The sequence below is a fragment of the Melospiza melodia genome, chromosome 14 (genome assembly GCF_035770615.1).
Source record: "Melospiza melodia melodia isolate bMelMel2 chromosome 14, bMelMel2.pri, whole genome shotgun sequence".
Taxonomy (NCBI): domain Eukaryota; kingdom Metazoa; phylum Chordata; class Aves; order Passeriformes; family Passerellidae; genus Melospiza; species Melospiza melodia.
In genome coordinates, this window is record NC_086207.1 from 7,509,209 (window position 1) to 7,531,820 (window position 22,612).

General features: G+C 37.3%; 1 protein-coding gene across 10 annotated transcripts in view; it reads right to left on the reverse strand.

Moving 5' to 3' along the window:
* Positions 1-22,612, reverse strand: part of TENM2 (teneurin transmembrane protein 2) — a 615,620-nt gene that overhangs the window by 467,461 nt on the left and 125,547 nt on the right. For all 10 annotated transcript variants that reach the window (XM_063168605.1, XM_063168602.1, XM_063168601.1 and 7 more), the window contains exon 3: positions 13,981-14,269. In XM_063168605.1, coding sequence (XP_063024675.1) covers positions 13,981-14,206 — 226 coding nt within the window. In that variant the 5' untranslated portion in view covers positions 14,207-14,269. The remainder of the gene's footprint in view (positions 1-13,980; positions 14,270-22,612) is intronic.

A 22,612-nucleotide genomic window follows, 5' to 3' on the forward strand; every position in this document is an offset into this window, starting at 1 on the left:
GCTAATATAAATAAAAATGGATTACTAATCTAAGTGCAAAGACTTTTTTGCCTTTTTCAGCTCACAATGTTATTCATGCCCCTAAGCAACTCACTTAATCTTTTTTCTCCTGCACTTTGTCTGTAAAATGGGAATGAACCAACATCATTTATCCCACTGGCACAATATGTGAGTTAGAGTAAGACAAAAAAAATAACAAAATCCAAACATCTCAATTATTTAAATAGGATTTGGTACATCAGAATGACATATATAATCTTAGTTTTTGTTCTCTTCAGGAAAAAAACCTATGAATTACTTAAAATCTATACATTTTTCATTCTTAAGCATTTCACCTCTGTCTTCTTCCATTTTATATCATTTCTAGCTACATAAAAGATGAAGTAGAGGCATTTCAAGTTGTTTTTCTTAGACTTTAAATCTTGACTAACTTCTTATTTATCACCTTTCACCACAAATTAACAGGCACATCAAGACAAGTTCATTATCATTTAGAGGCCTGTTAAATAGATGAAAAAAGAATTGCATCTTAAAGTGCCCTGGATTATCTACTGGTATTCTGTGCTGAATAATTTTATAGTTCATAATAATCAGTTTGCTTTTCTTCCTTTCTAATTGAAAGGCTCTGAAAGTAAAATTTATTTCCTTAGTAAATAAATGTTCGTTGTCAGAAACTACAATAACATTTGCTTTCTGAAGGTAAGAAGAATGCCTGTATAAAATAGTAAATGCAATTATATACATAAAACTATGATATGTGTGCATATATATATATATATATATATATATATGAAACTATCTAGAAGAATAAAATGTGACATTCTTATGGAAGAAATAAAGCCAAGCTCAGCATATGCTTGTCCTGCTGACGTGAAATTTCACCTCCCATTAGGAAAATGACATTTGCTTTAACACAGCCCCAGCACAGGAGAACTGAAAAGTGAGAAGAGAATTAAAATCCATGGAAAGTACTGGCAGACAAACATACCCAAAATCATTGTAATCAAGCATGAATAATGCCATAATGAAAATGCTAAAAAATAAAGTGACAGCTTTCTACTGAGAACTCAAATATACCCTGGCTATTAATTATTTAGGGTTAATTATTAGAAGGAAAAAGAATTTAAAAAGGTACTATCAGCACAGCACTTCAAGCTCCAGTCTCAGAGTTCAGCCACACATATGACAAATACAGACTGTGGGTAAAAAAGAAAATTTAGGTGGGGAAAGATGACGGCACAAGCGCAATTCCAAATTCATCCAGGGCTGTGCCAACACTGCCTGGTATGTTCTGAGCTTGAGAAGAGCTCAGTTTTGTTCAGTGAATAAAATAAAGCACCACATACTCTGCCTCAGAAAAACCCAGGTACCTCAGTACTTTTTTTTTTTTTTTTTTATATCTCAGTATTAATTTAGGTAAGAGCTCGTTCCAAAAGTTCTGCTAATGCTTTCTCTTCTTGCTGCTTCTGCCCAGAGTTAGCACCCTAAAGCCCACAGCTGACACCTTTTGTTCTTTAGCCTCTTTCAGCATTGCTCCTGACCAGCCTTGTTCACCTTCTCTTCATCTTGCTCTCTTCCACATCAATCCTCACATCTGAAAATTTACTTTACTATTTCAATATGGAAGATACTCTCACTTCTATTAAATTCACTAGATTTTTTTATGTGTGATTTCACAAGTCTTTATTTACTAGTATCATTCTGCACAGGTTAGAAATCTTTAAGAAAAGAGCACTGAGATAAAAAAAATCAGAAAAAAATGATGTAATTGAATAGAGAATATAGAGATAAAAAGGAAAAACCACAAATGCATTCAAAATATTTGGCCAAGATTCTTGCAAAGAATTCATTGAGAGATAAAAAAAAAATAGAAAAATTGACAGACACACTCTACCACCTGCATATCCAAAAATATCTATGGATTTCAGCAGAAATATAAAACTCCAAGCATAACAGTCTCCTTGACAGTAAGACAAGAAGCCACTTTCCACAAGTGCCCTCTCTCCCCTCATCTGCATTTCAGATTATGCCATATGTTAATTTACAACCTGGAGTCATAAGAAATTGAAGATAGTCCATAGGAAAATGTTTTTAAGTGGAACAGGAGGAAGTTAAATGATAAGAAATCACAGTTTGCCCTCTTATGCAACAGGGTCTGCTTCATCCTTAGCTGCTCACTCTGCTAAAAGATTTCCTTTGGTTCTTTCACGGGAGGTTTGTGGCTGCCAAAGATCAAGTGCAGAACCAAACCACAGAACTCTCTTCTTGGAGCTGCTGACAACAGAAAAATACTGTTCAGTATTTCAGGATACCTTTCAGGCTAAAAAGGTAAAGTTTGTGCAGAGATTTAGCCCAACTTCACCCACTGTCCTGCAAGCTGAAATGGTTAAGGCCTCTGAGAGCCAACATCTCTGTAAAAGGTTCTCTTACAAGAACAAACAATAAATGACGTACTTACTTCAGTCATTTTCTTACATAGGAACAAGATGAATTTAAGCCAAACAATTTGGCCTTTTCTTCCTCCCCAGGAATATTGAAGAGCATTAAGTAAATTATACTGCTGGACAAAATGTAGTAAACATATGAGGTACAATACATCTTGCTTTAAAAAAACCATGTTTGCTATTCACTGACACTACCAATAACTTTGAGTCTGCCTCCTTGCTAAGTAGTCATATGACCTCCAGAGACATGGATTTTAATTCCTGTTTTGAAAACATTACCATAAATGTGTCCAGCAACTTAATTTATTTAATCATTTGTGGGAATTTACTGTGCATTTCTGTAACAGCATTTTTTGATATGCAACCATAACTCCCTTCTTGCAGCACATTATTCCCATCACCTGAGGAGGATCTAAGGTAAATCTATCAGTTTGAGTCATTTATTTGTTTGCAGATCCCTGGTGCAAACACAAGTAAACAAGCCTTTCCCATGCCTGATAAATAACCTAAGAACTGTATTTTCTTTTCTATCTGAAATGGTCACTCCCTCTATTTATCTGAATAGAAGGGTTGCCCAGAGGTTTCTGTTTCTTTATTCCATCAAGTCATTCTATTTATTACAAGTTCTTCCTTTGCCTTCTTATTCTGCAGATCATCATCATCAAGTCTTAAAATGCCAAAGTTTCTGGTTTATAAATATCACACCTGTATGGTTAAGAGGATAAGTTGCCATGCTTCTGAAATATTTTTTGAGATACACTTCCTTAAACTGAATACTAAGATTCTCAGGAGTAAAAGAGATAGTGGAGAAAAACTAGATAAATTCTTTCCATTATGCTTTTGCAAGCTGTAGACATAATGAGAAAAGAGAGAGATCAACAAAAAATTCATTCTCAAACAATAGTTCAGAAGAATTTTGTTGACAAGGACTGTTGTGCTCATGTAGCACTGGCCACAAAAAACACCACACAGCAAACCCCATGTGAGGTAGATACACTGGGATCAAGGTGTAATATTGTTACGCTGTCAAAAAAATGAAGCAAGAAGATGAATTTAAGAGAGTGAAATTAAGATGGAGGAGTCTGTCATGCAATAACAGCTTATAAGAGTTACAAACCCGACATATAAACATAAAAAAGCAAAGCTGACATATTTGATAACCACAAAGGCAGCTTATCCCAAATATACTCTCAATTACAGTCATTCTGCATTACACAAAACGCAAAAACAAGTTGAGGGAAGTGCAGTATCACAACACCATCTCACTTTTTGTGTTTTTTAGGTTGTCAGCCTCCTGCCTGGGCAAACTGGAAGGTTTTTCCCTTCTTTTCTCCCTCTGTGAGAAGGCAGTTTGCCCTCTTCCAGCACACACACCTCCCAGCCTGCCCCATACAGGAAGGTGGAACATGGCACAGCAGCTCCTCGTGCCCTGAGCATCACCTGGGAAGCTCAAGGATTTTTTTGAGGGTGAATTCCACAAATCCAGCTGAGCCCCAGCTGTGTGGCAGCAGCTCCGGGCAGTGGGATTTTTCAAACACACCTTGTTATGTCAAACCAGCCCCTCTCATTTGCCTGCTCCGTGGCACCTGCCCCAAACTGCCCCAGCACAGGAACGAGAGCTTCATTAGGCTTTGGTAATAGGAAAAACAAGCACAAAGGTTCATTTTACTTCAGAAATGGTAAAGAAACGGGCAAACACGGATGAGAGATTGTTGCACTGAGTCAACAAGAGAGAATCACATAACTGAAGTACTGAAGACATCTAAACCCACAATCTGTTGTGTACACAGTGATTTCAGAGAGCAAATAACATTTCAGTTTTCTGTGCTGTGTTCTGGTAGAATTGTCCACATTTGAGCAATCCTAAATACAAGTGCAGGATTTTAGTCCATATATAACTCTAGGTAATATATATTTCCAAGTACCTCAAATTTAATGTTCTTTCTTCTAATTAGACTTCTGCTGGATCTGTAGGCAGTCTTATAAACCACTTTAACCTTAATTTTTCATTATGAAAATTGTAAGTATTCATTAACTTTGGAAGACATAGCATTACATCTGTGATATATCATTCCTCATATTATTAACAATCTACTTTATAAATTCAGTGCTTGAAGCACATAGTGGTAATAATGCCTTATGAGTTTTATTCTTGTAAGAGTTTAGAAGCAAACTTAACAGGAGCTCACACACTGAGTTGCCTAGTCATACACAAAATTTTATTTGCTGTAATTAATGTTAGTGTCAAAATATATCTCCAGCAAGTTTAGCAGAAACACTAGAAACTAAACCCAAACCCCCCAAAAAGAGAAGCTATGTGACTAATACTTCTCTTTCCACCTCTCCAACTCCTTGGTAAAATAATATAAACAAGAATAAAGTCCAGATTATCACTTTTTGTGTAGTAAACTTTTAGCATATTGTAAATTATTTTAGTCAAAGGTAATACTTACCCCACAGAGACTAAGTACCATTTTAGCTTTTCTTCAATATCATCCAAATGCCTATCTCAGGAATATAAAAACTTCAAAGGAAAATCGGATATTGCTATGAAATCAAATTGACTGCCATCTACAAAAAGTTTTTTTGTACTCTAACTACATAATATGAAAAATTATTATTATATTTATAATATTTAATACATCATCATAAACTGCCAACCTTAAAACACAGTACTCTACTGGAAGTAATTTTTAAAAGAGAATATACAATTCTAGACCAGCTACCACAGAGTAGCCATTTGCTTGAAGGAATAACATTTATGCAATTTGTTCTACATGATGGGTTTTTTTTAAAAATTATCTAACATTGCTTCTGGTCTTAGTAGCAAAACCTAAAATACTGATAATTTTTACTTCAGTATTGAAACAAATGGAGTTGATTAATGTATTTGAGGAGACCAAGTTGTACTGAACTGAGTCATCTGCAACTGAGCCTTTACCATTTCATATAATCAAATATGATTATGAATATCAATTTCATATTCAAAATTTCTACTTGCTTCCACAGACAGCTTGCTCTCTTCTAGGTAAAACTGACCACAGGCTATTCTGTGGTTTTCACATGGAATAGTAGAAAAATACAGCTGATGTTAGCCAGCTGCTCAAATTTCCTTAGCATTAGACAATTTTTAATATTCTACAAGTGCTGGTGGAACTGCAAAACAAAACCCCTCAGCTGCAGTGCTTGGTACCATCCCCTTGTAAAAGAAAATTTCTGTGAGATTTAGGTGACACATGACTTTGGAAAAACATGCCAGGAGAAGAAACACAGCAAACAGCAAGCACCAAGAGTCCAAAGTTGGGAGTGGATAAATGATGCAATAAGGAAAGAAGGAATATGAGAGTGAGGATAGGTTGCTAAAAGATGTCTAAAATTACCATGATTGCGAAGTCATACCTGGGCTCCGAACATGGATTGAGGAGCAATGCTGGGAATAAAACAGATAGATACTGGCAAGTTCTTCCAAACAAATTGGTTTTTTAAGCTGAGGAAGAATCTTGCAATCAACAGAAGACCAAGACTCAACATTCAAAATTGCACTGGACAAACTACACTGGTGAGGTATTTCAGCACTGATGATCAAATTGTTCCTCTCTTGCAATCCTCTTCAAACAACTGTGTTACTTTGTGAAAGCAGGGATTGTCATAAGGAACACACTTGACTGCTTAAGGAAAACAGAGTCCAGCAGCATCATCAAAAGCAATTCTAGCTACACATAAGCAAGAAAACAGAACTGCCTTCACTGCCCTGTCAAGAACAGTTTCAAGTATTAAATTCAGTTTGTAACATCCAGGTCTTGACCAAAGTTTAGGAAAAAAAAATATAGGTCTTAACTACTGTATTTTCCACAGCATTTCTTTAGGTGAGTGATTTATTTGTCTATTTTCTGGATTTGCCCAAATTCAGCTAAAATAAGATCTCTTTACTTCCCACTGCATTATGAAGAAACAGCCAACTGTTTTTTTGAGCTATCTGCATCCATTTTAACAAGGTTCTGCCACACACAAAAACATCTGAGCCTCACTCCACCTCCCATATTAGCAGCAGCATTCCTCAGAGAGGCTTTTTCCAAGCAGTTTTAAAAATATATCTTTTCATTCTGAATTAAACAGGATGTAGAGATGGCCACCAGTGGAGAAGCAGGAATCACAAACCTATAACCCAACTATTCTAAGGAAATGTGAGCAAGTAATTACAAATAAAACTGCTTACATTCATGCAACTTGTTTGGCAACAGCAGCATAGCATAAGGAAAGCTGCTACAATTCATAACAGCATCTTGTAATAAAACAGCTTTATGCATCCCTCTCAAACTGTTTAGTGCTCAAATCTCATCAGATGGCTGAGTAAGCATTACACTTTGGGACAGTAAATCTCTGTTTCCAATATGGTCTGCATTCACAGACACGTACTTTTGCACTCACTGTAGTCACTTCCAGCTAAGCACTCACATGGAAAAAAGAAAGAAAGGCAAAAAGGCAATACATAAAGACATCTGCATGCTACTTTGTCTAATCAGCTATCCAGACTCTGAAACCATTTTGGAACCTTAACGGATGAGCATCTCAAAAGGAACTGACTGCTACCAGCAAAAGCTAATTTGAAGTTGGATTTACAAACATGAAATAGTGTCAAAGAACCACCTTTATACAAGTCACTAACTCTTCAACCTGTCTTTATCCACATCACTGGGGCATATAGGGCATTGCCATGGCATATTTCAGTTCCATTGGAGACAACCTAAAAGGTAGGAAAGGGTTTAGAAACCACCACCAAGTTGAAATTCATGACAGAAGATGACATTACACAGGCAGATGCTTGAAGAGCTCTGCTTAGATTGACAGACAGCTCACAGAACACACAACTGACTGAACTGCAGAATCTAATTAAATCTGTACAGGAAAACACTGGTTTCGTGGGTTTTCCAATAACACAGAAAAGAGCATCATGAGACCTCATGGCTAAAACTGAAGCCACTTTCCAAAACCCAGAGAGAAGCTGGCATCTGCTTCACCATGGAGGCTGAGCTCCCACAATCACTGCCCATCAGTGCAAATCATGGATTTTCATGATCTACTTCTACTTCAAGGTCTACTGAAATTTCCAGAACTTCAGAATGTGCTTAATTCAAGGAAAGATTACTGGGATCAATGTAGAAATAATCTGATGAAAGTTAATGAGCAACCCAAAAGCAGGTCAAGGAAGGAAACTGCAGATCCTCTGACTTGGAACTCTGAATCCAGAAACAAATAATACAAAACAAAACAAATGCTGGGCCCTGCTTACCCAATTATACTTCCTTATCATTTTGTTTTTCAACTGATTTATAGGCATTAAATGATTTGGTCATCAGCACTTGGACTCAACTCCAAAACCTCCATGGTTCTCTAAGGAAGACAATGAGCTCTGGGTGGTATTTTATTTGTTTGAAGCTTTCCTTATGTTTTTCTTACTGAGTAAAGTGTGTGCAATTGGGTCCAGCCACAATATTTTAAAAGTTTCTAGAAATCACATAATGCACTGGAGGTTTTAGGAGAACAAACAGGGAGGGCAGAGGAAATATAAACAGAGCAATCATCACCATGGATGAACCAGCTGTCCACTGAGACTAGAATTTTGCCCCCAGTAGTAAGACATTTCAAAACAACATGGGGAAAAAAAATAAAGCAGAAAAGACAATTAGAGAGAAAACAAAAATACACCTAAAACTGGTCCCAATGCATTTGAGCTGAAAACTGACTCATGCATTGGAGCAGTGAATACCCTCTGGTGCTTAACCCATCTTCCACACACTCCACTAAAATACAAATATCTAATCCTTATTTTTTTTCTGAAGATGCAGACCTTAAAAACATGTGGCATTGGAGAGTTCATCAATGTAAAATCCAAAATAAATGCTGATGTATGTTAAATATTTGCTGCACTCCATTATATTTAAATAGTTCTTTTTTCCTGTATTACAAGAAAAGAGGAGGAGAAGGAAAATGGCCTAATTGCTCTTTATCAGAAAATAACTTTTAGAGGGGTTCTCAAGTTCACAGAAACAAAATTATATGCAGTAAAGCAAATTCAGGGCTACATGTAAAAACTCATTTTCTGGAACCCACCTAGGATGCAGGGACAAAGATGCCCAATTCAAATCCAGATCAAATGTAAAAGCTTTCTAAATCTGACATTTCAATGTTAATAAGTGTATTAGAAAAAAAATCTGAGTCTCTCCATCAGTTTGAGAACACTTACAAGCAATCAGCCTCCCTTCCAAACACATCTTGCTGAAAACCAGATGCTAAAAAATATCAATTGAACTTTGGAAGACAAGACACAGAAGGTGGAACAAATTTGCAAGATTTGCTAAATGTGAGCCTTTTTCATTATTAGAACAAATCAAAAATTGTTTTCAGTTAAAGGTTCATTTTTAAAAACTAAAACTATTATTTCATCTCCATGGAGTACCTTATCTCCCTTTACAGTAGATTTAAGTATGAGACAAAGCATCCACAGACATGTGTAAACAAAGTTCTTAGAAGAGTGTGTGCGCACGTGTGTCTGAGAAAATGGAGAAGGGTTTATAGGATCAAAAATTATTATTTTCAGTATCCAAAGTCTTAGAATTCTATTACATAGCAGAGTAAAGGGATGAGGGGGGAAAAAAATTCACCAAGGAAAGGTTTTGTTCAACACCCAGTCAGGCCCCAGAACTACAAGATGAACAAATATGGCTTTCATTGAAGCACAAGATCTTTTATTTGGTAGAAATTTGAAACTATGAAGCATATAAATCATATTTCCTATTAATTTTGAATTTTTTCTGAAAAGGTATTTGCATTAAAATGGTTACTAAACCTATTTTAGAGTAGACCTGAGGTTTTAATTTTTTTCTTTTATTCAGTGTCTGCTTACTACACATTGATAACATCTACTTTTTAGAAGTTTTCCTTTTACATGTGGTTTATACAATGTGCATGTAACTTTGCAAATGGTTTTAAAAAATAGAACCTCATTTAACTTAATCATCAACTAATGAGGAGTCCAGTAGAGAAACAGCAAAAATAGTAGTTCTTTTTTGATAGCTAAATAAAGGAGTAAAGAAGAGGAAAAAAGGAGCATAAGTCTACATAAACTTATATACTTGCTTCAGAAATCCCTGCATTCTGAGTCTCTAATTTAAACTGTGAACAAATACTGATTTTTAATAATGATCAGCTGTGGGAAACTGCTGAGAATAAAAAGTTATTCCCTGAGAGAAACTTTGTGTACAGAGAATTCTCATACTATGTCTAGCTGTTGTTTATTCTACAAATACATATTAATATTAGAATAGTGCTGGGTTTTCCAGCACTGGTGTTATTAATTATTACTGGAGTTCCCATCAGAGCTGCTCAAGTGGTCCAGCAGGTGAGGAGAGATGAAGATGAGCCTTTGTTAGCCCAGGTCAGACTCTGACTCCCAGGGGCCAGCCCAGCAGGTCCGAGCACCCCAGCACACCCAGCAAAGGGAGAATGGATGAAAATATAAAATGGTGAAATGCCAAAAAATAGGATAGAAGGGGAACGTAAGGGAAGTGAAAAGGAAGAGATTATCACAATTAATTTCAACTACCACTTGTGCACCACAGAGCTTGCTGCTCAGAAGGAAAGAAAGAAATCAAAAGAAAACAAAGACACAAACAAAACTAAACCCTCAAACATTACAAAGCAAAGCAACAACAAAAGCAACCAAAATACACAAAATACCAAGAGAAAACAATGTGTGCACATTTAAAAGAAAGCACCCCAAAGACTGAAGGTCAATCCCATGATGTCTCCCTGAAAATCCACTTCTAAATACATTTTCTTCTGGTTTTTATTGTGACTCAGCTCTAATATGCACAAAGTTTTGGTTTAATTCCTGTCTATTGCTATTACATCTCAAAAGGACACTTGACTGATGTTAGAATATAAATCAGAGGAGGAATGTTAGGTTTGGGTTTGACTTTCTTACCTTTTCCTTTCTTAAAAGCATATTGACAGAAGGCTGCTCTGAAGGTTTCTACTTTCATTTATTTGCTAGTTTAGTAATACTGCTACATTGCTCCATTATTAACAACTTCAATACAGATGAAAGCACAGATGAAAAGTGCTTTCAGGTTTTTAAATCACTTAATAAAACCTTATCATGGTTTGGGGAGGGAGAACGTAAGGGAGGGAGGTGTTATGCAGCATCTTTCCTTTATTAAATAAGGTACACAAATTATAATTTTTTATTTCTCAATAAGTCCATGCGTTCTAGAGGAGAAATGGAAGAGAGCTGTCTGACCCTAATATATATTTTACACTGGGATGTTGTTTCTCTCAGGTCACCATTAAAACCAAAGTAAGCCCTGATTTTAGGAGAAGTGGAGGTTCCACATGCACTGGCAAGAAGAGGAGAGCTCTCTTGAGGCCTTTTCCCACACAAGCCACCCTAAACCTGATTCCATGTCAGAGAATCTGCCACCTTGCCTCTACCCCAAATTTCCTTTGATTATGCAACTGCACAGATATAATGAAAATCAACAGATTGCAGAATGCCACCCAAAAACCTTGCATGACAAAGGAAAGCTATGAATGTGCTCTCACTCTAGGCAGAAATTTTATTTAATGTATTTAATCCAAATCTATCAAAACATTTCATTTTCAAAAGGTCACAGGTCCTGGAGAAGAAGTATTAAAACTGTAATTGCCAAAGCTCAGTTGGATTTTGAAGGGATACATTAATTTTAACACAAGAGTTGAGGATGACTCAGGTTTGATGACAAGATGATCAAGGATCTCATCTTGGTGTTATTGGGAGTATGAGCAGCGAGACAAAGCCTGATCAGCCCAAGCACCTGTAATAGCAGCTGTTGCCTCTAAGTAGCAGCCATCAGTCACTGTGAACAGGAAAAACCTTCTTTTAAGGCTGAACAACCTTCATATCTCTCAAAAACACTAAAACAAGCCAGCAAGAACTGTTTCAGACTTCTGAGCTCTGAATATAGTTTTTGTTATTAGCATTTTGCTAACAAACCATGATAAACAAAACCAGAATGAATGCAACTTTATCTTAACAGATTTTCCAAACCGGTAATGTATAAGAAGCAGATCAAAACAGCTGTAAATAGTTCCAGTGCCATGGTCAAACCAAATATTTTGCAGTAAGTCAAAACTACTTAGCTTTTCTATTAGAAAATATCTGCAATTGCTTAAAAATATTCAAGCTTTTTTCTAATCAAAGAACAAAAAAAATCTCTAAAGACTGTTTTAATCATGTTTATTTCCCATAGAATTTAATCCCATCATAACACCCACTCAAAGTTAGAATAAATTTAGATGTATAAATTCTTAGATGTCTGCAGCTGGAAACTGGATGCACAAGATGTAATGAACAGAACTTCCACATATGAACCACATTTTTATCCATCTAATGTTAATATAGAAAGTGAGAACAGCTACCAAATCTTAATCTAGATCTGTCATATTTTCTCAAATTTCATGCCAGTAAAAGTGTTCAATCAGAAAGATATCCAGCTTTCAAATACAAAGAATCATCACACAGACTTATTTTCTAAAAAAATTGCTTTCTAAACTTAACAAAAGCAGGAAAATAAGGAGTTGCTGCTCATTATCTAACAAAAATATTACTTTGGCTCTCTAAAATAAACACTATTTATTTAGACACAACAACACAAACCAGTAGGGGAAAAAATAACAATAATTAAAAAAAAAAAAATCTGAGTGTTTCGATTCACTTACCAACAATTTGCATTCCCCTTTGTAAAGAGGGCAGAGAAGAACACATTAAGAGAAGGGGGAGGATGAACAGTTGTCAAATCAGTAATCAAGAGAAAAAGACCATTATGAAATGCTGAATAATGACCTGCAAACTAAAATGAGGCACTTGAGCTGAAGCATCAATCATCCTGATAAGGAAAAGTAATATTTAGATGACTCCTGTACAGTAAAGTAGAACAAACTGCAGTGAAAATGGCTCGAGCAGCTCAGAGGTTCGAGGTGCACTTTGATGCTTTATCTTAGATAAATACCTCTAAGCAAAGAAAGAACCTCCAAGAACAGATATTACCCCAGAAAACAGAGCTGGGTGTTTGACAGACCAAGCACAAAGCAAACACTCCCACGTGTCTGCAGACAAATGCGAGAGAAACAAGGGATTAGACAAGGCCTTAATTATCAACACTAACTATTAGATAGTTTGATTGAAAGGGGAAGACAGACACTGACTGCTGTCAGAATGTTTGAAACAAGATGAGTGACGTGATACCAGGTATTAGAAATGACCTTCCACTGAAGAATTTCCACAACAAGTGTGGTAACTTCCCATTGCTTGAGCCACAACATCAAAAATGTGCAGCAGAGAACTATCCCATGCTGTTAACGAGAGGAGTTAAACCAGAAGAGTTTCTGCATTTAAATTATGGTATTCTTAAATGATGTACCTGATGATTTACCTTCCATTTTAGGGCACAAAACCTACGCATTTATCCATCAAGCCCTCCTGTATCTTAGCTGGTATGAACCACATCTGATTCTTCAACTGACACTAAACCAAGGCTTTTAATTCAAATGCCATATCTAATCACTGACTGAATGCCAATTTAGCCTGGCTATATGGGCAAGTAAACCACATGACTAAACACAGTTCCTATGAAGCAATGTTCACTAATGGTTTCAGCGCAGAAACTTACAAGTTCTTGAGCCAAGAAAATACCCAAATGAGAATAAAATTCTGTGTGTACAGTGCACATTTACAGGCTTTCAAGTAAAAACATTTACATTGTTAATTCATTAATCCATTGGACTTAACAAGGACCATTTTATAAAATAAGAGATTAATTCCTCTAGCTTGCAAGTTCATATGGGCAGGTTATTTCAAATATTAGTCATAGGCTGCAATATTCAATTAAAGCCCATTAAAAAAGGAATTAGATGGGTTTCCTCCTTTTAGTTTTTATGAGGTCAAGGGTGGGTAATATTGGTGAGCAGTGACAACATGAAATCAGAGGAACCACCACTCCCATTCCCACAGTTCAGTTACCCAGCATTCAGGAACAGGAAAGGAATTCCAAGGCACCTGATGAATAATGAATGTATGTTGGCCATATGGGTTTTTACCGTAACAGTGTTTTAGTTGTCTTTTCAATAAAATCTGTGTTAAAGAGAGACACATTTAGGTGAAAATGCCATTATCATTTCCAAAATTAACCTAGGAAGCAGGATCCCAAGCTAGCACATTGGCTAACCCCAATATGCGTGCAAAAGACATCCTCTGGTTAAGGGTCATGGCATCTGCATCTATCAGATGTTTTGATCAGTGAATCTCAGTTTGCTCTCTTACAAATTGTGGATTTCAAAAGTACCAGAACTCAGAGAAGAAAGAACTTTCTAATTTAAGATAATACCCATTCTCCTAGGGCTCTTTCATTGAAACTCCTGGTAGCACTGAGATGCTTTAACAAGGAACAGATTGCCCTCTGAGGAGCACCGTAACAGGAACCAGTCCTGACTGCAAACGTACCTTGTCTTGGGAACTCATCCGACTCCCTGTGCACCAGGTCAGACACTCGGTTGCCATAGTGCATCCTGCTGTCGTGGTCATAGGCCTTGAGGGTCTCACTGGAGCTGTAGGACTTCTGTGTGGGCACCCTGCAGTCCTCGCTGTCCAGCGAGGAGCTGGTGTAGCGGCACTGCTTCCCGCAGCGGCCCCGCGTCAGCGAGCGGTGCCTCCTGTCCTTGATGTCCATCCTCCTGAGCCAGGCAGTGCTGCCAGGAGAGCCACTCTTCTGCTTGGGGTCACTCGCTGCCACCTAGCAACGTGAAAGGATGAGAAAGGAGTAAGTAACGCTGCCACGATGTTTTGGTTTATTCTACTTTTCTTGACTTGTACTTGAAGAACAATGTGGCACAGATTGAGAACAAAGGGAAGGTCCACATCATGCATCCTCTAAAATATTGAAATAATTGACCAGAATGGGTAGGGAGCAAAAAATTAAATGCTATAAGATAATTGCATTCTATCCAATTTATTGTATCATCAAAGAGTTTAAAAAACAATGATAAAACAATAACACTGTCATCTTTTGATTGAACTCCGGTAACAACACAAAACTGACAGAGCAATATTTATTTCTGTTGTGCAACAGAACAAAAGTAGACTCATTTCCATTCTTCCTGCAGGAAGGCATGCAATTAAGACTGAAGCATGCAGGAGAGCTCCAAAGAGGAGACTATTTCTATTCAGTGTTAATGCATTACAGAGCTGGACATTATCCTTTAACAACGTGTTCACAAGCAGCAGCGACTGATTTTATGGCCCCTGGTTAATATTAATCCAAGGCCTTGTTCTGAAGGTGGACAAAGTTTCTCCAAAGGTCCGTCCCAGCCCTGACATTCCTGTGTGTGAGTGTCTGAGCACACTTTGGGGCTTGGCTGCTCTTGTGCACCCCAGAACGTGACTGGATGAGCTTCTTCACCACCCCATAAGTCAACCAGTTTATCCAACTCAGCACTTGGAGCTCTTGAAAACTGTCTAAATCTCCTCTTGTTCAATGGACCATAGAGTTTTTTACAGTGTGCTTAATTAGGACACCCTTACTGTAGCATATAGACTTTAATATATGCATTGTTAGCATACAAAAAGTGCAAAATGGAAGCTACTGTAGAAAAGAAATACAGTAAAAGCACAAACACCCTACCCACTGGGGTACTAATTATTTTCAGCTGGCATTGGTATGTATGTCTTTTTCTCATGGCATTCTATGCCCAGGTCTGTGCCAGTCCTGAGAAATCCTCATGACAAATTTTTTTGCTGGAAATAAAATATTCCCACATAAAAAAAATACTCAGATTTGCTAATCAGCAAAAATTGGAACAAAACATCTTGCTTTTATCTACATGGCTCGGGAGTTGAAGGATGGTTTGGGTGAGTTAGCTGGGACAGCTGAAGAGCTTTTCCTTGCCCCTGTCCCCTCTCAGTCCAGGTTCCCCCCAGCAGAACGTGCCCCGGGCCAGGAGCTTTGCTTAAACCACCAAAGCATTTCAGCAGTAACTCCTCCTGCCACCTCTGCCACCAAGGGAGCAAACTGCAGCAGAGGATGATAAAACATGCAGAAGGCAGCCAAGACTTTCCTTGTGGTAGCTGTTTGCACCTGCAGGAGAAGAGGTCACAGCACTGGCACAAGTATTGGCTAAATCATTGCTTTTTGAAACAGATTATGGGCCTAAGAGGGAATAAATGTACTTGGCCAGAGGAGCTGGTGACCTAGAGAAAAGGTTTCTTGCCTTCATTTTGATTTGACATTTAGCCTTGTTGTGGTTTTTTGGTTTTTAGGTTTTTTTTCCTTTCTGTATTTTAAAGAAGTTAGGTAACCACAAGAAACAGCTGCTTTAAACCACCCACAGGTATTCTGCAATCTGTGAGGAATAAGAACTGTAAACATGCTTACTTTTTTCTTTATTTTTCATTTATTTTTAACACTTCAGAGAGGAAAAAACGTCCCAAAACAACACCTACAGAAAAGCCAAAACAAAAGCAGAGACATTTGGCACTTGAAACCCTTAAGGTTCGTTTTATAACTTCAGATTAAAGAGAAATTTTACATTCCTGTTTCTCAGCTCTCTGAACATGGAGTGGCTAAGCTGACTCCCCCATATCTGAATTTTTTAGTTCAACTCTTTGGTGCTGCAATACTGATTGAACTGGCAAGCATGTTAACTGTAAAGCATTTTAACGCTGGTGGCATAAAGAGTTTCTTGAAGTTTCAGGAGATATATGATCATTTAGATTAACAATGCCTGGCTCTTTGATCCCATTTTAATACTCTCTCATCAAATCCAGATATGAATATATCACAATTATAAACACAGAAACAGACACAGACACTGCAGCATGGAGCAAAACCTGCCAATTACTCTCTGGGAGCCCTCATGATGCTATTCAGCACAAAAGCCTGTCATTCCATATGAATTCTATATTGTCTGTCAGCTCAGATAAACAAAAAGCTTTTTGTTTTTATGACTGCTAAACTTAAAGCTGTCTGGCCTGATTTCTATTGTTTCTGAAAGAACAATTAATTCCTTGTTACTGTAGTTAAAAGAAGGATTTACTCTGACTGAGATAAAACATCTGAGCATTTCCAGGACATTAGCTTATGAAAGCATCTTCTCAGGAAGACAAGAGTTTTTGAAATTGTTCCCTCAATAACAATTATTTTTTAGAGTTTTGTGCAATTCCCCTGCAAATACAAATGGAAATGGTAAGACACTGTTCCATTTCTGAGCATGCCTAGAAATATTCCTCAGTCATCTGTACATGCAGAATGTGAGGCACAATGTCTGTGCTACAGTAACTCCAACTGGCTAAAACAAAAAAATAAATGTAGAAATGTCTCAAGATCTTTACTTTGATCTTTCATAAGGAAAAACCTTGTTTCAAGAATCAGACATCAGAATAACTTGGTGAATAATTTGATTTTATGACAGCAAACTATTAAAAATTTCTTGAACTTTACTAATTTTAGAAGGTCCTTCAAATGCTGTCAATAAAATGATAACATTTTTATTGGAAGTTTAGTTCGATGTCATTTTCATATTTTTAGAATAGCTTTATTTTTTTGTTTTCCTTATTTTTCCATTACTTGAGGACAAATCCCAAGCATCTAAGACAAAATACATCTACCTGAACACAACAAAATATTCTCAGGGATAAATCTCTCCTCCTCACCTGTGCTTTGGGGATTTATTTGAACTTAAGGCAGCCAGGCAGAAACCAGTTCCAGAGCATCATGCTCAAACCATTCTCAAAATTTAGACAATGGTATCACTACACATGCCTTAAAACACAGTCAATTAAGCTGTGAAACACTCCTAGAAAAACTATTTCACTTTTTTTTCATTCTTATGTTAAATAGATTAAATACTGATTCAATTCAGTGTTAAACACCTTTCCTGTTAGACAGTGAAATATTTATGTACTGTATTCCTGGAAAGGTAAGGTGTGATAGCTTTGCTTAGAGAATAATGGTGAGATGCAATTTGAGTTCAGAACTCCTGATACTCTTTGACTTGTCTGTCTCAAGGGCACTCTGTGAATGGTTTATTTTGAGTCATTGACCTAAATCATAACAGATTTAATAATTTCTTTTGTTTCAAAGGATTTAACTAATACAGCTCATCCTGACCCACTTACACTACAGAGCAGTACAACCACTAACAAGTGGCTTCAAAAGTTCTCATTTAGTTCTGGTTTAATTATTTCAGAAACACAGAAGGTCTGCCTAATTTTCTGAGAAAGGTGTTTATTCAGAAAATATTTATTATTTATAATGTCCTGCTAAAGGGCTGGCCAAGTTTCATAGGAATACAGTCTCAGCTGATCTGGACCACCCATAGCAGTCAATCTAAAGCAATAAATAGCACAGCTGTACTTGCTGCTGATGTACACAGACCCCATGTGCCCCAACTTACACATGTGTAATACACTTCTGACTCACAATTCATCCAAGATAAGATTTATTGTGGTTCTATAAAGCAACTGCGTACCTGCCCATGACTTTGGCAATTCTAATGAGAGCATAATTTTAACTGTGGGCAGTGCAAGGTATTAAAACACTGCACGTCCTGAAGGGACAACACACACAAAGGGAAACAAAGAGGGAGGACAAGAGAAGAAAAAGCTAAGGAGAAGAGAAAAGAAAAATAGGTTTTTGTTTAGGGGGTTGAAAAAAACTGACCACTCCTCTTTGTGTTAGCACAGGTAAATCAATAGAAGGCATGGAGGGAGGGCTCAAGATGAATTTTAATGGCTTAGAGAAGCCTGTGCTAAAACTCTCTGTAAATTTAAATTTGATTCATACATGTATCTAACTCAAGTAAGGGCTTGTTTGCTGCATTTTGTAATGATCCTGACATGATTACAATGTACAGGGCCATTAGAACTGCCACTCACACCACACAGAGCCCAGGAATCACTTGGAAGTTCAGGGAAAACAAAGAACCTCACATTTACATTGTGCCCCCAAATCACCTGGCACACTAAATCAAAACATTACAGTAGTGCAGACAGTGTTGGAAACAGCCTTTTTTCTTTTTTCCCCATTTTTTTTTTATTTAAAAGTAGCACACCATGTACCAATCTGAAAAAAAGGTTCCATAAAAGGCTGGACTCCTTTTCAGGAGCAGCAATTGCAAATAGGCTTGTGATTCAGATGTTTAAATGCTGTTCATTATTTTATGCAAAGACTATTTTTCAAAATGAGAAAGTGCAACAATTCAACTGTGGTGCCATACAAATTTTCAGGCAAAAAATTAAAATGGTTACTCAACTGTTGTATTTATTCCTGATTTTAATATTAGTGAAAAAGAACATTTCTACTTCTGGACCCTGTCTATAAAAAAAAAAAGAGGCAATAAACAAAATGGAGTTTTGAACTAAGTACTACAGTTAAGTGCACCACAATATGTGCACTTTGTTAGACGAAGTAATATTGATGACAAGTATGCTGATTTTACAGCAAAAATCAAAATATATTTGGACAGTGTGTTTGGTGTAGCCTCATTTTTTGTTGATAAATTGTCCTTCTGAACTTTTTAATTCTTATTTTTTTTTTCTGTCCAAATACTGAATTTTTTAGTGAGCCACTCTATATTAAGCTGAAAATTAGATATATTTAGTATGACATGGTAAACAGCTGTGTCAGAACAGTTGTGACGAATGATTCAAGTTAAGTAACATAAGACACACAATGCTTATAGGCATTCTGTGTTCTGCTTCACTGTAGAAAAAAAAAGCATTTTCTTTTTTTCCTTTTAATAAATAAAAGCTCTAGGAAGTATGTTCAGGTTAATGGCAGTAAAAATGGTACACATAACAAAATCAAGCACTGAGCCAAATATTTATCCCATATATCTATTTTTATGTTTAAATATACATGTTTTTATTTCTAGACTATCTTCAGAGATTTCTGTACTCCAGGAACATCTTATAAATCCCAGAACTGTTTAAATCTATTATGAAAATAGCATTCCATTAAGAAAACAACATGGCATTGAGAAAGGATGAAAAGCCCAGGAGCTAGAGACAGTTTTCAAACAGTGCCTCATCATTCACTGACTGCTGAGTTTTCAAACAGTGCCCCATCATTCACTGACCCTTTTTCTCCCCTGAATGGATTCCCCTTTCCATGGGGCAGGGGAGGAGAGGGGATGTGAGCCCAGCTCTCCCCTGTCCCCAGGGGCCTCTGAACCACAGCTCACACCAAGGACAAATGGAGAGTTTCTTTCTCAGAGCACAGCTGGAAAAGCTTGTTAGAGATGGATAATGAGATGATTGGCTCTTGCAATTAAGGGATAACTATTGTGTGAATATTAAGGAAAGCTTTAGTGATGTATAGTTATGTTATTGTAGTTTAGATGTCCTCTGTTCTCCCCACAGTTCCCTTTCCCCCTGCATTGTTGCCATCACACAGCCTGGGCTGTCTGGGACAGGTACAAAGAAGCTGCACAGGTGTCCCTTGCATGGGGCAGCTGGGGATGGAAAAGCTTGGGGGTGCTTAGGGGGTGGGCATGGCAACACCTGAGTTAACAAGAAAGCAGTTTCCACTGATCAATGGCAAAGGAGAGCTGCCTGACAGACTTTGGGAGGGACCAGGGCTGGCTGATGCAACCCCAGGGGTACAAAAGACTGAGCATCCATCCTGAAGATGAACCGGCCATGTGGCATCCAAGAGGGGCAGTTCCCAGCACTGTGAATTTTTCCTTATGTAGTCCTTTGTTGTGCTTTTCTTAAGGTTTAAAACACCTTTTTACATTTTCAAAGTGAGCAGTTGTTTCTCACAAAATTCAGGTACGAAGTCATCAGTGTTCTTAAATGTGGCTCCTAGTTTATGCACAAGCTGGGGAGCACCATGGATTTGGAAACCAAACCAGTAAAATTTAATTATCAGCAAAGCATCTGCAGTGTCCCAGGTCTGAGGCAGAGCATGGAACACATGAACCAACCAAGTCTTTGTGTTCAGCTGCTACAAATCAAGTCCTTGTCCCTCTCTGAGAGCATGAGAAATAGAAAACTCCACAAACAATATTCACTTAGTGCCTCAATAGCCACAGAGTATATTTAGTTGATTTTTCTTTAAAATTGTGAAAAATTCACTAAAATATTATTGGGATGGTACACAATTCAGTAGCTGATCATCAACTCTCCTGTTGATTCCCTTCCTAGAAGCTACAGCAGCCATGAGCAGATTGTGTCACAGTCACTCAGAGGTGAGAAAAGCTCATTTTTCAGGGAAGGGCTTATAAATCCCTCAAAGTGGTACAAAGCAGAACATTGCTAGTTATACAAAAGGGACTGAAATCTTTTCTTTCCAGATACATAGAAGCAAAACCATGCAAAGTTTTCAAGTTTTTCCTATTTGAGAATGTTGTTCCTTCTTTTCTGGGCGAGGCCTTAACTATCCCCCATTCCAGAAAAAAAATAAAAATATTTTACCCAGGCATAACATGTTTCCACTACCAACTCATAGCTGTTCGTAGATACTTATCAGACTTTGAACAGCCAGGAGAGCTAAATGTGTATCATTCTTATTCTACAGCAAAGGTTGAACACCATGAAGATTAAAGTCCCACCCAAGGTCACAAAGTGGGTTTGGTGCACATTTGAAACCCCAAGTTCCAGGGCTTGGTTTCCTGCTCTCAGTACAATTGTTATCTAAATACTTACATCACTCCATGCAGCCAGGTTTAAATAAACAAATAAATAAATAAATAAAATCAAGCCACTATAAAACACCACAAAAAGCCAAGGTCTCAATTAATATAATTACTTAAAATTGGTATAGCTGAACAAGTTCAAAAAACAATTTAAAGATCAAATACAAACTGGTCACTTCAAACGACTAAATTTGCTAGAATTAATTTCCTACAGAACACTGTTACACTTCCACTGCCTAGAAACAATAAACAATAATATTATCTACTGCTAAACTGCTATTAATGAAGAAAGGTAGAATAATTTATCATTGTATAATTAAGACAATGCTGTTAAGCATGCTTTAATGATTCTGTATAATAGTTTCCTATCACTAGAGAATACTTTTGAAACAGGGAGTAATTGTCTAAATAATTTTTGATTAAGTCCTTGATCAAACTGATCCACATTTATAGAAGTGAGACAGATCTAAATGCCCATACAAGGGAAGACAACTTGCTTTATTTAATCGTCCACGGGTGATGCACTTATTTCATTCTAATCCTAGGTAAAATGCTGTCTTTAATTAACCTAATGGGATTTTCAACCTTACCAGCAATGGAGCCAAGACATCAAGCAGGTTGGAGCATAAGTTGTGCTCCAACCATTCCCCTCTCTGTTTTTTTTTTTTCACCAGCACCTGGTTATTAGTTCATTTAATTACTAACCAGCATTTTCCAGCGTGCTGTCCTCTTGTCAGGCTCCTTTATCTTTTCATTTTCTCAGGAACCTTATTTATGGCCAGAGTTTCCATGAGGGATTTGAATAGTGTCCATATCCACAAGCCTTTTCCTTCCCACCCACGCTAATCCATCAGCTGTCTCTGGGAGCTCCTGGGCACTGTGCTTCCATATTGCACTCAAGGATTTGGATTTTAAATAAATCACTGTGCTATCGATTTGGAGAAATGAAATATCAAAGGATTTATACTTCTCTTGCACCCAAGAAGGTCCAATGCCAGGAATTTTAAGACCGTTCCTTCCTAATTATTTTTCACTTCCTTATGTTAAAACACTCTGTTAATTCTACACCCATTGGGCAGCTCCACTCCTGCTGGCAGCAGCAAAACCTGTACCACTGGGTACAAAATCAGCCAAGAGAGAAACACCAGGAACGTGCCTTCCACTCCTTGTTTACAGATGAATACACTGTGCAGGGAGCTCTGCCAGAATCTGAGATCAGCAAAGCTCCTGTGCACATCTCATCCTACTGCGAGATGATCGTGCTGCTCAAGAAGTTTCTTAGCTATTTTCAGACCTCTACAGGACTATTCTTAAAACTCGTCAAATGCAGAAATCATGCAAGCAGTTATGGGTTTAGGTACTTAGTCAAGAACACCACCTGTTTTTCAGTCTGCACTTAAATAAATTTCTCTAATTCTGTCTAAGAAACAGTCCCTTTCTTT